The 17,556-nt window shown below is 46.7% G+C and overlaps 1 protein-coding gene across 6 annotated transcripts in view; it reads right to left on the minus strand.

Moving 5' to 3' along the window:
• Window positions 1–15,140, minus strand: part of LOC143843009 (uncharacterized) — a 228,529-nt gene extending 213,389 nt beyond the window's left edge. For 5 of the 6 annotated variants that reach the window (XR_013233425.1, XM_077348484.1, XM_077348485.1 and 2 more), the window contains exon 1: window positions 14,810–15,140. Coding sequence is in view for 5 of the 6 variants with exons in the window: in XM_077348484.1 (XP_077204599.1) it covers window positions 14,810–14,892 (83 nt within the window). In the remaining variant the exon portion in view is untranslated. Of the gene's footprint in view, window positions 1–4,180; window positions 4,254–14,809 lie in introns of those variants that run through there. The other variant, XM_077348483.1, reaches the window with a different exon arrangement.
• Window positions 15,141–17,556: the final 2,416 nt, after the last annotated feature.

The following is a 17,556-nucleotide window of genomic DNA, read 5'->3' on the forward strand; positions in this document are numbered from 1 at the left end:
TGCTAGTTCCAAGAGGGCCCGGATATGTTCCGGTAGCTCATTCCACCAGGTGGGGAATCACAGAATCATAGAATAGAGTAGGAAGGGACCTCATGGGTCATCTAGTCCAGTGGTCCCCAACCTTTATGAGGCTGGGGACCGGCAGGGCATCGGGCCGCGCCCGCGCATCGGGCCGCGCCCGCGCATCGGGCCGCGCCCGCGCATCGGGCCGCGCCCGCGCATCGGGCCGCGCCCGCGCCCGCGCCCGCGCCCGCGCATCGGGCCGCAGGCGCGGCCCTGATTCCCTCTCCCCGCCCTCCCGCAGTAAGAAGCTTCCCAGGTTGCAAGCTTGCGGCCTGGGAAGTTTTTTACTGCGGGGGGGGGCGGGGAGAGGGAGCCGCGGCCCGGCGCCATGGCCTTTGCGGCCCGGCACCGGGCCGCGGCCCGCAGGTTGGGGACCACTGATCTAGTCCAACCCCCTGCACTATGCAGGACACTCCCATCCCAATTGCTCATCCACTGTAACCTGCCACCCCCTTGAGCCTTCACAGAATCAGCCTCTCCGTCAGATGGCTATCCAGCCTCTGTTTAAAAATTTCCAAAGATAGAGAACCCACCACCTCCTGAGGAAGCCATCTGACATCACCTCCCTGGTACCTTGGCACCTGAAAAATCGGCCTCCCTCCCACTCAAGACAGCCCTGATGCCCAAAAGAAGACCCACGGGACCAACTTACCCCATCCAAAGGGGAAGAAGCAATGCTGCAGTGGCAGCTACTGGCTCTGTGCGGCCAGAATTCCCCATGTCGTGGTACATCTGAGGGGCTCTTGAGGTACCTTGCTGTACCCCAGAATACTGGTTGGGAAACCCTGAAATACAGTATAACTGCAAGCCTCTATGGTGAACTCACGCAGTCTGAAATATCTAGTCAGACTCTGAGAAGAAAAAATCTCTGTCTGCCAGGAACTCAGGAGAGCTGCTAGGCAAAGACAACCACACAGAGTTATATGGATGCTTGGTCTGATTTAAGGTGATGTGTATGTTTTGCTTCAGTAGAACAAGAGGCACTGGGAGTCTAGTGATATTTACAAATACGTAAGAGCAATGTAGGGGATAGCAAACAGACTCCCCACAAGCAAGCAGCAAAGACCTGCGTCAGATTCTTAATTTTTTCCAAAGGTGCCACCTTGCAAGCAGGTATGATCAGCACATTCATGCACGTTCCCAGAAGTGGTTCCCGCATGGAACAGCCTGCTGTCTGATCAAATTGGTCATGGAGACGGGCGGTATGCAAGCTGAACTAAAAGTAATAATAATATATAATTATTTGTAATCTGCCTCACATCCCAGCAAGAAAAGTGAGCTACTAATAAATAGATATCTGGCTTTCCTTTGTCCGGTTCCAACTGCAAACTGGCTGCAAACTCTGCCTCAGCCATTTCACTTATCTCCAGCTTGTCCCCTTGAAAACGTGAAGGACAGAGATACTCAGCTATCACGTTTAAAGCAAAAAAAAGGGGGGGAGGAAAGCCTCTGCGTTAAATATATTTCCTTGGCTGCATCTGACAGCTCCAGATTGCGTTTAACAGCCTCTCGCTACAGACTCGAGTTCTTCCGAAATGGAAGAGAAAGAACACAATCACAATAAGAGGTCTTCTACATCTCCAGAGTTGCAGATCAATCTAATGAGCATAGAGTGCGTTTACACTTGAAAGACACTGAAGAACAAAAGAGAAATTGTCATTATGGACTGAAACAGGGATCCTACTTCAGTTGACTCATTGTTATTGCAAAAAACCCATCTGTGAACGACAGTGGTGGGGAAATAGTCTTTAAATACCACAATTAACTAGGACATTGCTATCCTGCTCTTGGGTCAGCACAGTTCTCCTCCCAAGAGAGGGAGACCAAATGTCACTCAGTGAGCTCGAAGACAGCAAGAGGATGTGAACCCTGTCTCCAAGATAAGAATTCAACCTTCTAACCCAGGCTTTCTCAACCAAGGTGTCGTAAAACCCTGGGGTTTCTTGACAGCCCTGGAAGGGTTTTCTGAATGGGTGCGAGAGCTTTCGGCCTTCTGCAGGGCCCTTTAAATAGAGCTCTTCCAACAGGCTTATGGTTGAAGCCAGGATGAAGAAAAGATCTATGGGCCTCCCCCCAAAGGAGAAATACCCCACCATATATCATCGGTGGTGGTCATCCTCTCCCTGATTTTTCCAGCTAGGAGGGTGGATTGGTTGCCGCCAGATCTTGTTCGTAGTTAATTGTTGGTGTTAGTGGAAATAGGGATTTTAGGGGTTTATACTGTTTTATTTTGTAACCCACCACAAGCCGGCATGCTGAGAGTGGTGGATAATAAATGCAATAATAAATAATAATAATATTTAAAATTTGTTAAAACATTTGTTGGGTGATATGACCGTATATGGTCACGTCAAACCACCCACCCCCTCCCAAAATGGTCAATGACGGGCCCGAAGGGGGAGGAGCCCCAGGTGAGCATGTACACTGCTATGCTTCCCAACCATATTCTGCACAATTACGCAACTTCTCGGGTTTCGGGGGGGGGGGTTCTCAATGGTACAAAAGTTGAGAAAGGCTGTTCTAACAACTATATTCTTTTTTTTTTAAATCTGAATGGCATTCTCACGTGCTGGTTATAAACCGATAAAGCTGTCGAATGAACTGGATGTGTCAATGTGCTGGTGAGAACTGTTAAGTCGGAAATCAAAATCTGGCATCTATTCGTCTCCATTAAATTATGGCTCATTTCTTTAGCTGAATTTCTAAAAATAAGGCACAATGCTCTAAGAAATAAGGGATACCATAAACACATATACATATATGTGTGTGTGTATGTGTGTGTGTATATTCACACACACACACAAATAATTTCCAGCCCTTACCACAAATATTTTATTTTATTTTTAATGCTCAGATATTTTAAAAAAGAATTTGAACTCTGACACATTCTTCTTTGCCAACGTTAGCTGTACAATAGCAGGGAAAGGGCACTATTTTAGAGTTGTCTCCTGCCAAAACTGTGGCTTTCTGTGCCTTCAGCAATCTTGAGGCATGCAGAAATGCCACAGCTGCGGTTCTATCCCCTACTGCAGGGGTAGTCAACCTGTGGTGCTCCAGATCTCCATGGACTACAATTCCCATAAGCCCCTGCCAGCAAATGCTGGCAGTGGCTTATGGGAATTGTAGTCCATGAACATCTGGAGGACCACAGGTTGACTACCCCTGCACTATTGCAACTCCCTGCTGGGAAAAGACCCAGCTGCTGCAGCATTGCTTTCCAGCTCTTAAAGATACAGTGACCTAATTAGTAGCTGTTCACAAGGTATCTACTACATTTGTATGCCAAGGGTGACCAAGCTGTGACTTTCTAGATGTTCACAGACTAAAATTCCCAGCATGCCTAGCTGGAGCTCATGGGAATTGTAGTCCATGCACATCTGGATGGCCACACTTTGGCCACTCCTGCTGTTGACCCTTCAGTGTCTGAATCGTGAGATTTTAGTGTAAAAGTAATGAAATTTCACAGAGATTTATAAGTGCTGCCACAAAATTTTTAGTGACTGCAGAAACAGTCTAATAGTATTTACCCCAAAACCAGGGGTAGTCAAACTGCGGCCCTCCAGATGTCCATCGACTACAATTCCCATGAGCCCCAGCCAGCATTAACTGGCAGGGGCTCATGGGAATTTTAGTCCATGGACATCTGGAGGGCCGCAGTTTGACTACCCCTGCCCAAAACGAACCTATAACATTACTGAGGTGTGCCCCTGGTTTGGTATAGAAAAGCTAACTGGACGCCTAAGGTTTAAGTGCACATTTATACCTGAATCAAGTCTGATCAGAGTCACATAGAATATACTTAAATTTGTTCCCTGTTTCTTTAGCAGCATTTTACATCCCAGCCAAGACCTTATTATAATCTTTATACTCTGCATTTCCCTTTGTGGTTCAAGACCGCTTTTGATGCATAATTAAAACAAGATTATCCATAGATCATCAACTGATTAAGTCAACTGATTAAGTCAAGGAAACACCTACAAGCTCAACCACATTCAATGCCCTATGTAATCAAGCTGCCTTCCAAAACCTCCAAAGACAGTGCAACCTTCACCTTTTTAGTACATCTATTCTACAAAGTGGGAGATACTACTGAGAAGGAACAGGCTGTAGTAGTTACCTTAAAAGAGAAAATCCAAAGATGACAACCAAAGGACCGCAAAAAGGCATATGGAGCCATAAGAAGAAAGCTGGTCCCTCAGATGTGGTTCATCGAGGTCTTTAAAGGTCACTGTCAGCACCCTGGATTGAAATTAGAAACAAACTGTAGACTAGTGCAGCCATCTTAAAATAGGTGGGTGGTGTTCTCATCAGCTAGCCCCTAACAAGTTGAGCTGCTGGACTTTTAAACCAGTTGAAACATTAAGGATGTCTTCAAGGGATGCCCCATAGACAGCATATTACATTAGTAACCAGTTGCAAGGCTACAGAAGCATGGGCTGGGCTGGCTGTCATCTCAGTTTACACAACCACACTTGCTTCCTGGATCCCGTTTGATTGTGACTGAGCCAAGCCTGTTCATTGTAAATCCTTCAGAGGAGTCAGAATTCCTCTTATTTATTCATTTTTTAAAAAATCTACACATTCTGTTCCACAATACCTCACAAAAATTAAATTTAAAAAAACAGATTAAAATATTTTTTTTTCAAAAAACGAATTAATCATAATATTGTGGCAACAATCACAGCCAGCACTGCTAAATTCAAATGTTCAGAATGGGTAAAAATACAAGAAGCCAACCTTTCAAGCTATTTCTAGTTTTAGAAATTACTGAACAAGATGTGCCTCAACAGCACATAGCAATAGCTATGTACTCCCAAGATTACATCACATCACGTACCACCATGCTGACCTCAACACTGAATCACCACCCCAAACTCCAATGTTAGTGGTGGTAATCAAATCGGCATACATAAGCACCAGCACCTACTCCTAAGTAACTACATAATCTGTTTTACTGTTGTTAAGTCACAAGGCAGTGGGAAGTTTTTTAGGTGCCCCGCCAACTAAATCACTCTATATCAGGATTTTGTGAAATCCCGGGGTTTCTTGCCAGCCCTGGAAGGGTTTTCCAAATGGGCTGGGGTTAATTTTTAATAAACTTTTAAAAATTTGTTAAGCATTTATTGGACGATATGTTCAAATATGGTCATGTCAACCTCTCTTCCCTTCCCCAATGGCCAGTGATGGTGGTGGGAAGGGGAGGGGCCCCAGGTGGGCGTGTACACAGTTATGCTTCCCAGCCATCTTCTGCAGAATCACACCACTTCTGGAGTTTCTTGAAGCCTGAAGAATGTTTCAGGGGTTTCTCAATGGTAAAAAAGTTGAGAAACGCTACTTTATGTCCATGCCTTCTCCTTTCTTCTTCCACTGTGACTTTCAATGGAGATCACTGTTTAATTGCCTTCATGTGCTGCCAGGCCAGGCACAAAACATGTATTCTCGATGGTTTCTTTATGGAAAGCTCTGTCTACAATAGAGCGTGGAGTTATGCACATTGATCCGAACGTATTTCAGTATGCAGGATTACAGCTCGCGTCTCCAGAAATACGAAAGATTAAACCAGAACTCAAATCTCTTTTGGGTTATCTTAAGTCGGGGAGACCTGCTCTTGAGCAAACATGTTCAAAAATTGATATCTCTGCCTTGCCAAGCATAGCCAGTCTGCCAAACTAATATGAAGACTAGAAGACGTTTTGGAAGTTCTAAATAGACCTCGGATGAAGATATACGAACCATACCCCGGAGTTCTATTGGTCCTTAGTTTGGATCAGGACTCTTCTCTTTGTGGCATGTTTGTTCCAGCTGAAATTGGCATCATGACTTCATGAAAACTTTATGAATAATATTATAATGATACATTTTATCGATATCCCACCCTTCCGCATCGCTCAGGGCAGGTAACAGCATTAAAACAGCATACAAAATTTAAAGGATTAATACATTTGCAATATAGGTGCTGTAACTAATGCCCCTTAAACTAGATTCCCAGACAGGGGGGTTGACAAGGAGCCGACCCTCCATCTTCTGTTTTTCCACCAGGCAGGGAAAAGATGAACTGCATTGAATGAATCTGGCGAAGGCTTTTCCGTCAGTCAATGGACTTCAGGGTTGTGATGGCTGTTATTGTGAATTATCTTTGTGATTCAGTGTGCTTATTAATACACTCCACTTATTGCTAGCCCTTCACAGCAGCTTCCAAGAGCAGACAAGATTGTGTTAATCTGGCCTATTAGGGCTCCTACCCCTTGGCAAGCATATTTTCTTTGCCCTGGGCCAACATGTGTCATACATAAACCATAGAATTGCCCCCCTTCCTCTCCCTCCTTCCATCCATAAACAACGATCTTCCCGTGTCAAGCGCTGTACGAAGCAGGATGTTGCCAATGAACGGACATGCAAAGTTTTGATTGTTTTACGTTTTTAAGCCACTTTCCCAGACATATAAAACTGAAGTGAAACAGAGCGCTCGAAATCGTGCGGCTGAACTTCTCAGGCATTGAAACCGACAACCAGGAATTGTGAAGACGCTATTGACAGTATCATTGAAAACATCGACGTTTTCTTCCCTCAGGTACAGCTCTTGTGTACCAGACAATGGCAGCTGATGTGTTTTTACACCTGACACTTGAAGCAGCTTTAATGTGTGTCAATGTTAGGGTATCACCTAGCTGTGGGAAATCTTGAAGACGTATTCGAGAGGCTCTGAGGAAAACAACTTCCAGGTGAATTCGCATGTGTCAATGACACGCTAGTTCAGGGGTAGTCAAACTGCGGCCCTCCAGATGTCCATGGACGACAATTCCCATGAGCCCCTGCCAGCGAATGCTGGCAGGGGCTCATGGGAATTGTAGTCCACGGACATCTGGCGGGCCGCAGTTTGACTACCCCTGCGCTAGATAGTCTCCATGTAAAATCGCTCACAACCGTACCTGCCTAACGAGTCACTTGCAAACCTGTTTCTTCATTTCAATGCTCTAGAACAGAGGTCCCCAACCTGAGGCCCTCTTTCTGTGCGGCCTTCCAACCCTCAGACCCATACCGTTCTTCACAATGCATTTTTTTAAAAATTGTTCCTAGCCTGTGTATATAGCCCAGTGCTTCTGAGAACTGTAGTTGATAGAGATCACGTCTCTTCTTTGCCATAGTTGAATTGAAACTCCCCAGCTAATAGTAACTAGAGTGGAGTAGATTTAATGGGAAAGGGGGGAGTTAGGCCCCTAAAATTATACTACTCATATTTTTATTTCTTCAAGGATAACATTGAAACTCTGCAACTGCTGCTCTGCTAAAAATCCCACAAAATCTACAAAAGGGAGTTCTGATTCAAAGAAATGAAAAATTGCAGATGATCACCGTGTCTTTAATGACAAATGGACTACTGAATTTCTTTGTTTTAAACAAGGTTAAAGCAGTTTGCCTGATATGTTTTGAAACTATCTCAGTATTAAAGGAGTGCAATATTAAAAGGCACTTTTGAATCCTGTCAGAAGAGCTACTCAATATATCAAGGAGAGGTGCAAGTGAACAAGACAAACTCTCTTTAAAAAATCAATGTTTTTGCAGCAAAATAGTTTTATAAAGCATGTTGAAGAGAACGTGTGTACTGTGAAGGGCCAGCTATCATGTTGCTAAATGTATTGCTCAGAGTGGTACACCATTCTCTGCTGGTGAATTTATTAAAAAGCGCATGGTCAAAATAATGGAGGAAATTTGCCCAGAGAAGGTATCTTGTGTTAGCTGTGTCAGTATCTGCATCTACAATCATCGGGTGTGTTGAAGAACTAGGAGAAGAGCTGCATGTGTTACTGGTTGTCAAGGCAAAACGTTTTGATTTTTTTTAATTTGACATTAGATGAAAGCAATGACACTATAGACACTGCTCAACTACTAATTTTTATCAACTTCAGAATTACCGAAGAGTCGTGTGGACTGCAGAATTTGAAAGGCACCACAACTGCAGAAAACATACTCTTAAAGGTGTGAAAATCAGTAGAAAATCTTGATCTCATTTGGGATAAATTGAAAAGCATCACAACTGATGGTGCAAGAAATATGTTGGGAAGTAAAACTGGTGTAGTTGCAAAAGTCAATGAAGAGATATTGAAATTAAATGGTACACTTCCCATGCAACCCTTGTGTAGTAAAGATTCTTTAGTGGGAAAGCATGGTGTGCATTGTTGTATCTAGCAGTAATTACATCAGGCATCATGGCCAAGATGCACTTTCTGAACCTGAATGGATTTTTAATTTGGCTTTCTTAACAAATATCACAGGGCATCTGAACACACTGAATCTAAGGTTGCTGGCAAAAATAACGTTTGTGTGTGACATGTATACTTAATTGAAGCAAAACTAAACATTTTTGTGAAGCAAGTTAATGAAGGTAACTTTTCAAACTTGTCATGCTGCAATGGACTAAAATTTAAGAAGGATGGGGATTTATAATTCTATGTTGAAAGACCAAACCTACTGCAGGTAGAATTTCAGAACAGATTCACTGATTGCAATAAGCTTGGAAAGGAAATAAGAATGTTTCAGAATCCATTCGAAGTAGCACCAGAAGATACAAGTAACTTTTTTCAGATGGAACTAATTGATTTGCAAGTTACTGATCATCTCAGAGTCATTTACAAAGAAAATAGTCTGTTAGATTTCTATTCTGATCTACCTGATATATTTATCAACCTAAAGAAATTTGCTGCAGGCATGTTCACAGTCTTTGGTACCGCATACATCTGTAAACAAACCTATTCCAAGATGAAAACTGCAAAATTGAAGTGTAGGTCAAGGCTTACAGACATTATAAGAGTGTCTGTCACAAACTTTGACTTGGACGTCAATGCCTTGGCTAACAGAAAACAGCAACGGAAATCACACTAACTAGGTAAATATGTGTAGCTAAATAAAAGGATTCCACAGTAAAATATTGTTCCAAAATGGATTGCACTGAAGTTAACATTTCTTTATATAACTTTGGTTATTTACTTTTGATCTAAATTAGTAGGTTAATGATTTTGTTAGATTTTGGTTTAAAATGTGGCCCTCTTTAGGCACTGGGCATGCTAATGCGGCCTCCATGTGCCAAAAGGTTGGGGACCCCTGCTTTAGAGCAAAGGTTTCCAACCAGAGGCCTGTGGACCCCAAGGAGTCCTGAAGGGGGTCCATGAGAGCTCTGAAGTGGTGTGGAATGGGAGGTTATGGGCTATCTTCACAGCTCCTGCTCTGCTTTCTGGCCTATGTGTGGCATTGATGCCATAGTAGTTGTAAAGGCAGGGGAAGGGAGCAAAAGGAGGGCTAAAGTGATGTCACTTCTGGGGGTGTGGCGTCAGGCAAGGCCCGCTGACATCACTTCCGGGGCTTCTCGAAGACTAAACAATTATTTCAGGGGCTCCTTCGCAGTTGAAAGGCTGAAAAAGGCTGCTCTAGAGGGTGGTCACAAGCTTATTTTGTGGCAGAGGGATAGCAGGGCCTTAAGGGAGACTTTGCCAAATCACGATGGAAACGAAGAAACCCACACACAGAAAGCTGTTTCAGGCTTGGATCCCATAAAGATAAACATGGGAACTGGTCCTACAAATGGGAGCTATACAAGAGGATGATGAGGTAGCAGAGAACAGCTATGACTCATCGTACAGAGACAGATGCCAGTGTTTTGAATGTGTGGATTTCTCCTTAAGATGCTCCCCATAAAAATTCACCTTATAAACCCCCCCCAATGTACCCGCTCCCCAACTCCCCCCCCCCAAATTACCACCCTTTGAAGATGTTACAATCGCTCAAACAAGGAGCCTATCAGAAGCATGAAGATCCTATCAATACATGTGGTCAACCCACACACTTACATACCTCAATTTATACCCCGACTTGCCAACCCAAAGTTTTGTAATCTGCCTTGAGTCCAAGTGAGAAAAGGTGGATTCCAAATAAGATACAATAATATCAATAAATCAAGCAGCTGATATCATTCTCCTCACCTCTATTTTATTTCCACTACAACCATGTGAAGGAGGTTAGATTTCGTGTGTCTGCCTGGCCCAAAGTCACCCAAGACAACTTCCTAGGCAGAATAGGGATTCGAACCTCTATCCCCACAATCCTCTAACCCAGCCTTCCTCAACATTTGTACTGTTCATAAACCCCTCAGACATTCTTCATGCTTCAAGAAACCCTGGAAGTGGTGCGATCGTGCAGAATCTGGTAGGGAAGCAGAGCTGTGGACATGCCCACCTGAGGTCCCTTTCCTTTTCACCTCCTCCAGGCCCCTCACTGGCCATTTTGGGAGGTTCAGCATGATCATATATGGTGGTATCACTAGATAAATGCTTAGCACATTTTAAAAATATATAAACATTTATATGTTTATATAAATGGAGGATGGAGCAGAATTGTTCTCTCTTGCCCCAGAGGGTCAGACCAGAATGAATGAGATGAAATTAATTAAAAAGAAATTCCATCTACATATCCGGAAGAAGTTTTTAACAGACAGAGCAGTTCCTCAGTGGAACAGGCTTCCTCGGGAGGTGGTGGGTTCTCCAGCTTTGGAAATTTTCAAACAGAGGCTGGATAGCCCTCTGACGGAGAGGCTGATTCTGTGAAGGCAAGGGGGTGGCAGGTTACAGGAAATGAGCAATTGGGATGTGAGTGTCCTGCATAGTGCAGGGGGTTGGACTAGATGACCCAGGAGGTCCCTTCCAACTCTATGATTCTATGATTTATTAACTCCCCCTATTCAGGAAACCCTTCCAGGGCCATCATGAAACCCCAGAAGACCTGCTCTATGCCACTGCAGCTCTTTCTTGCTACTCCAGTACATAGACGGCAACAATGGGATCTCCAAGGGTTAACGCATATCAAGGCTGTACATGCACACTGAATACGTACATTGCCCTATTCACACAACACAGCGACTGCATATCGTGGGAAGAGGACGGGTAGCACACTCTCCCAATATACTCGACCAGCTCCAAGTGCCTGAAAGGAGGCTACGTCTCTCGCTCACCGATCGCCTCTCTATTTCACAACCCCTGGAGACCTGAAGTCTGTGGCTGCCGCATCAGGCAGCTGCCGAGACAAGAAAGTTAAAATGAAATCCAATTAGGCTTTCGCCATGAGTCTGACCCCCAACCCCCATGCAGCTTAGTCAGCCCAAGCCGGGCAGCGTCTCCTGCCCACTATCTCCCACATTAAGCACCAACGAGGCCCTTCGCACAGCCATGCCCCAAACGGAATCCCGGTTAATTCGGCCACCCTAATTGCCACCCTCCTGATTAGGCTTCCTGACCCTAATGCAGAGGGAAGTCACTGATCTCCTGATCAAAGGCACGGTTTGCGCTTTTGCTGTTTTGTTCCAGGGCTAACGCGAAGCCCCTGGCGTCTCCCCACCTTAGGCTGCATCGAAGCATCCCTGGATATCACACTGCTGTGAACATAGCAGCATTCGTTCATAAATGGACCGCCCCTCCCGGGCAGACGAGGCACCCAGTTGCGAGTGGCAGCTGCAGTCCCAGGAGCACGCAGGGTTAACCAATGTGAGGGTGCCGCCCTGGAGCAGTAGCAGAGAGCCAGTGTGAGGCAGTGGTTAAGAGCTGCAGTGGTTAAGAGAAGAGGTCTCTCAACCCGGAGGACCAGGTTTGATTCCCCGCCCCTCCACATGTGGCCAGATGGATGGTTCTGGGTCAGTCACCAGTTCTCTCAGAGAGCTTTTCCAGCCTCTTCTCCCTCAACAGGGTGTCTGTTTTGGGGAGAGGAAGGGAAGGCAGTTGTAAGCTGCTTTGGGCGGTGAAAAGCGGAGTATAAAAACAACCGGCACTTCTCTGTTGCCTTATGGACTCCCATCCCCTTCCTCTGGCTTCCTTTGGCCATAAAGGTAAAAGTAAAGGTATCCCCTGTGCAAGCACCGAGTCATGTCTGACCCTTGGGGTGACGCCCTCCAGGGTTTTCATGGCAGACTCAATACGGGGTGGTTTGCCAGTGCCTTCCCCAGTCATTACCGTTTACCCCCCAGCAAGCTGGGTACTCATTTTACCAACCTCGGAAGGATGGAAGGTTGAGTCAACCCTGAGCCGGCTGCTGGGATCGAACTCCCAGCCTCATGGGCAGACAGCTTCAGACAGCATGACTGCTGCCTTAACACTCTGCGCCACAAGAGTCTCTTTCCTTTGGCCATAGTTTAACATAAAAAGGATGCTTTGGAGGTCATTAATTCATCAGAAGTGACAATGCACTTCACACACACACCAATGGTCAAAGCCAATCAAGGTCTGGGGCAGGCTTGTAAGTCAAGGTTTGGATGCACCCCTGCTCAATGGTTAATGCCATTAATTAATGCTATAGTTAACGGCAAGGCATACATCATCTCCAGCCCCAGTTTGGAGCTCAAAAATGTTCTTTCTGCACTGGACCTCTGACTGTTTAGCTACAAAGATGGCAATAAAAACATAAAGGAGAACTAAACAAGAACATTTATATGTTGCCCTGCCACAAGAACCGAACTCCTTTTATTAGAGTCATAGGACAACAGTACATCGGGGAGGTGGGGGAGAAAGACAAGAGAAGCTGATAGGGCACTTTGTGATCCTAAGCCCATTTCTGTGGCTGTATGCATCCTTCACACAATGTTCATCTGACATTGTCACTCCGGAAGAAGCCGAGCACATGTGTTTATTCTGCTACCTATGGTAAGAAAGGAACCAAGTCACACCCTGGTCCAGTATTTCACCAGCAAGGGCATAAAGGCTTTTAACTGAAGGCATTTTGATTATAACAGATCTACCATAGAAATGCCATGTTGCATTTCATGCGCCACACACACAAGTTCCACCACACATGCTTATGGTGGCGGGGTAGGGTAGTCTAAAAGTTAAACTACAAATTAAATAAATGAAACCGTACCTCGTCAATACTTGTGGCTAGGTGTTCTCACCCGTTTCTTCTCCCAGGTGAAAATGTGCCCAGGAGGCACATGAGATGGAGGGAAGGAAAACATTGGTAAGCCACTCTAGCTGCTAAGTGGCGAGAACAGTGGAGGGAATCCAATGAAACAAATATATTTACAAATATTCAGCGGCATATGAAAAAAGGAAAAAGTTGTGTTTTATACCCTGCTTTTTACTTCCTGAAGGAGTCTTAAAGTGATTTGCAATCACCTTGTTTTCCTCTCCCCAAAATTGATGCCCTTGTGAGGTGTGTGAGGCTGAGAGAGCTCTAAGAGAACTGCTCTGCTAGAGCAGCTCTACCAGAACCATGACTAGCCCAAGGTCCCCCAGCTGGCTGCATGTGGAGGAGTGGGGAATCAAATCCAGCTTTCCAGGTAAGGACACACACATGCGCATATACAAGTCAAGTTTGTTGTATGTGGTCATAGGTAAAGGTATCCCCTGTGTCTGACCCTTGGGGTGACACCCTCTAGCGTTTTCATGGCAGACTCAATACAGGGTGGTTTGCCAGTGAATTCCCCAGTTATTACCGTTTACCCCCCAACAAGCAAGCTGGGTCCTCATTTTACCGACCTCGGAAGGATGGAAGGCTGAGTCAACCTTGAGCCGGCTGCTGGGATTAAACTCCTATCCTCATAGGCAGAGCTTTCAGACTGCATGTCTGCTGCTTTACCATTCTGCGCCACAAGATGGTCATAGGCCATCTCAAAACCAAAAAGCAGATCATGACATCAAAGAAAAACAGACTTTAAAATATTGTCTAAATCAGACAGTCACTTTTTAAGGCTGCATTTGCTCTTATTTTTTCTGAGGCAAGAGCAAAGAGTGCCGCTCTATACGAAACAGAAGGCTCTATGTCTGACCACAGGTAGATTAATTTGTCCAAATCGCAAAGAGAGGATACGGAGGGATAAAATCGTACCCAGGAATTTATCCTTGAAAACAAGGGACAAGGCAAAATGTACTGGGGGGGGATCCTTCCCTGAATTTCCCCAAATACTGATCACAGTGTTTAAAAGATAAGGGCGGCTGAGAAGTGCGGACGGCATGGTTGGGAAGCTTAGAGCCTTAAATGCTGTTCTAAGTTTGCGCGATGCGATGTCTACCAAATGACGGTTCTCAAATGGCCTTTCTTTCCTAATTGGAACCAAGGGAGGGATTTTACTTTGAATGACAGAGGTGATGTCAATTAGGGAATCTCCTTTGTCCTCCCGGTTCCTCAGGTCAAGAATCTCCCCCAGCGGTTGGCCGTAGGTCATCTGGGACTCTATGAGATAGTCACCCCCCCCAAAAAAAAAAAAAACCCCAGAGCATATTTTAACCTTAACTAGCAATCGTCGGTAACTTGGAGAACTGAGCGAATCGGGGCTAGTTAATATCCCCCTCCCTCCCCAGGATCTTAGAATGGTTAAACTAGCGCAGTCGTTGATGGAAGGGAGGCGCACGCCGTCGTCGGCCACTGAAGGGCGGTTTCCACGCATCCCAGGCGACCTCCGAGTGCCTCTGCTTCGGCAGGACCTCCGGCCGGTCGCTTCGGACCCTTACCGTGGGCGCAAAGTTGCGGGCGTCGCAATCAGCCGGAGGTCACGGCCGCCCAACTCTGCCGAAATTCTGCAATCAGCGTGATACATTCCCGCGTGCGCGTGGACAGGATCGGGACCCGTAGGGTGGGAAACCCGCTTGGCGGCTGCCTCCTACCTCTCCGCGGACTCTTCATTCTCGCCACCCCCGCCCTTTTTCCCTTCCAGCGCTCCGAAGGGGTCCCCCTCCCGACTCGGCCGCCTTTCCGCCCCTCTCCCCACTCGACTTACATGCCCGGCTGGAGTTGCGCGGCGGCGAGCCAGGCAGGCAGGCTGCAGAGGCTCAGGCACAGGAGGCACCACGCTCCGCGCATCGCGCCGGAAGGCCGGCCGGCCGGGCAGCTGGCTCAGCTGGCGGCGGCGCCGCGACGCGCCGCGGCCAGGGCGGGCATGGGGGCGCTCACGCCGGGGGGCTGGCCGGCCAGCGGGACCCAGGAGGGCTCCAGGAGGCGGCCGCTTCGCAGCCGGAGCGCCGCGGCTCCTGCAGCAGCAGCCAGGGACGAAGCCCGAGCCAGGCGCTCGCTCTGCCGGCAATCAGCCAGGCGCCGCCTCCTTATCAGCCTCCGCGCCGGCAACAGGCGCCCGGTGCGCCCTCCAAATCTTTTAAAGCCTCGGTCGAGCTCCGCCCCCTCTCCGGGGGAGGGGGCGACGAGGACAGGTCCTGGGAGCCCGAAAGAGCCTCGGTCGAGGAGGACATGCCGGGCGGAGGGAAGCGCGTGGAAAAGGCCATGCGGAGTGACTCCGGTCCAAGCTCGGACGGAGATAGGCTCAGACCGGAGTGACTCCGGAGGCACCTTTCAAACCAACCAAGTTAAATTCTGGCCACCTTCAAGACCCACAGAGGTTAAGTCTGGGGTATTACCCCGCATTAAACTGGGTTGGTTTGAAAGGTGCCGCCGGACTCCAACTTGGTCCTGTCGCTTAGACCAACTCGGCTACTCCCCACCCCCAAATCCTGTATAAAATTGAGCTGAAGACCCGCTGCACCGAAGCCTACTCGGGAGCCGGCCGCCTCGCTCCATGCCTCCCGGAATCCTATGATCTATTCGCAATTCGAATTCCGGTTGCCCGGCCAGAAATCCTGCAATCAGCGTGAATCCGGACGCGTTTTTGGACGGAGGGACGATTGCGAGGAAAGAAATAAGGAAACATTAACGTCAAGAAGTACAACAATCTTACTGGGGGTGGGGATCTCTAAAGTGATGGAGTTTAAAGAGCTAAATTTAGTCAGTGGAGTTCAAGTTTCTTTGGTTGGTTTTCTTTTTCTGTTGACTTTTTTTTAAGGGACAGGGAGAGTTTAGACCTGAATTCTAGTTCCCCCCACCTCCCCTACTTCTGCACAAAATGTGAAGGCAGCACTCCAAAGAAAGCCGGAAGTTCGACCCTTTCTTCTTTGCTTATGGATAGTTTGCATTGAGTCCCACACACACACACACACACAACCCCACATGCACCGTAAACCAATATTGGAATAGGTTATTTTCTTCACTTTCAGGCTTGCTGCTCTGCTTTGCCTTGTATTGGGGTCTGCTGCTAGCTGTTTTCCCTTGCAAGTGTTCAGGGATTGATTGGTTATAAGCATTTATCGCATTTATCCCACCATTGTCTGGCAGCCAGGCAAGAGACCTTGGGAGCTGGTTGGCCATTGGCTGTCCCTGCCTCACGACCTTGGTGTTTTTTGAAGGTCACCCTTCCAAGTGGTAGCCAGGGCCTCTCCTGCATCCAATTCTAGTCCAGAACAGAGACAAGGTATGGAGAGGTACCTCCCATCTGCATAACTGACACCTCCCTTTCTCTGAGTGCAGCCAAGCCATCCGCTGGGGAATCAGGTTTGTGCTGGCATGGATATAAACACTCACAATAATTATTATTTGTTTTATTTTATATATGCTGCCCTTTCCAGTCCGGCTCACGACAAGTTCTAAACAATCCAGCCATGCATTTATAATACATTACTGATGAAGCAAATTTCTAAAAGCAATCTAAAAAATGCCACCTCTTTTTCCATATATGCCCTTACAGTAGAGGCTACCCTGGCTTATATTTGAAGGTGTGTGCTTGCACATGGAAGCTCATACCTTGAATAAATCTTTGTTGGACTTAAAGGTGCTACTGGACTCAGATTTTGTTCTGCTGCTTCAGATTAATGCCCCCACCCACTGAAATCTATTGGTTTTAATGACAGACGAGAAGAGAAGATAGAATCATACAGTTGGAAGAGGTTATGCAGGCCATCTAGTCCAGTGGTCCCCAACCTTTTTATCACCGGGGACCGGTCAACGCTTGACAATTTTACTGAGCCCCGGGGGGGGGTAGTCTTTTGCCGAGGGACATCGCCATCGCCCTGCTCCACTTGCTTTCCTGCAGGCGCCCCTGACCTCTCGCTGCCCGCTAGGCTTTTGTTTCATTTTGCTACAACAAACTGAGCTACCCCCTTGCAAAGTCTTTTCTTTCTTTACGCCTGTTGTGTCTGTAGATCTGCTAAGGACCAAGCTTGAGGTGTGAGGCAGGGTCATAAGTCTGCACTGCAATCAGCCAATACACGGCTAGATCCTGACTGCAGGATCCACTCAAAGTGAAATTGACCAATAGCACACACTGGCAGGAAGATCCTTTTTCCTGTGCATGTATATAAGTTGGGGTTTTTTTTGGGGGGTGGGGTCAATTCTGCTTTCTTCTTGTTCCAGGCGGGGGTCCTAATAAAGAACTCAAATCACTACCAGTGTCCATGGCCACCGTGAACCCACAGATCTGACAACGCCCATGCATTCCCAGAGAAGAACTTCTGAGCAGAGAGGTTCTTCTTCGTGTCATCAAGTTGCAGCTGACTTATGGTGACTCTGTAGGGCTTTCAAGGCAAAAGATGTTCATGGGTGGCTTTCCATTACTTGTCTCTGCAAAGCAACCCTGGGGGTCCTTAGTGGCCTCCCATATAACTACCAACCAAGGCCAATTCTGCTTAGCTTCCAAGATCTAAT

The sequence above is a fragment of the Paroedura picta genome, chromosome 8 (assembly GCF_049243985.1).
Source record: "Paroedura picta isolate Pp20150507F chromosome 8, Ppicta_v3.0, whole genome shotgun sequence".
In the NCBI taxonomy this organism is placed as follows: Eukaryota; Metazoa; Chordata; class Lepidosauria; order Squamata; family Gekkonidae; genus Paroedura; species Paroedura picta.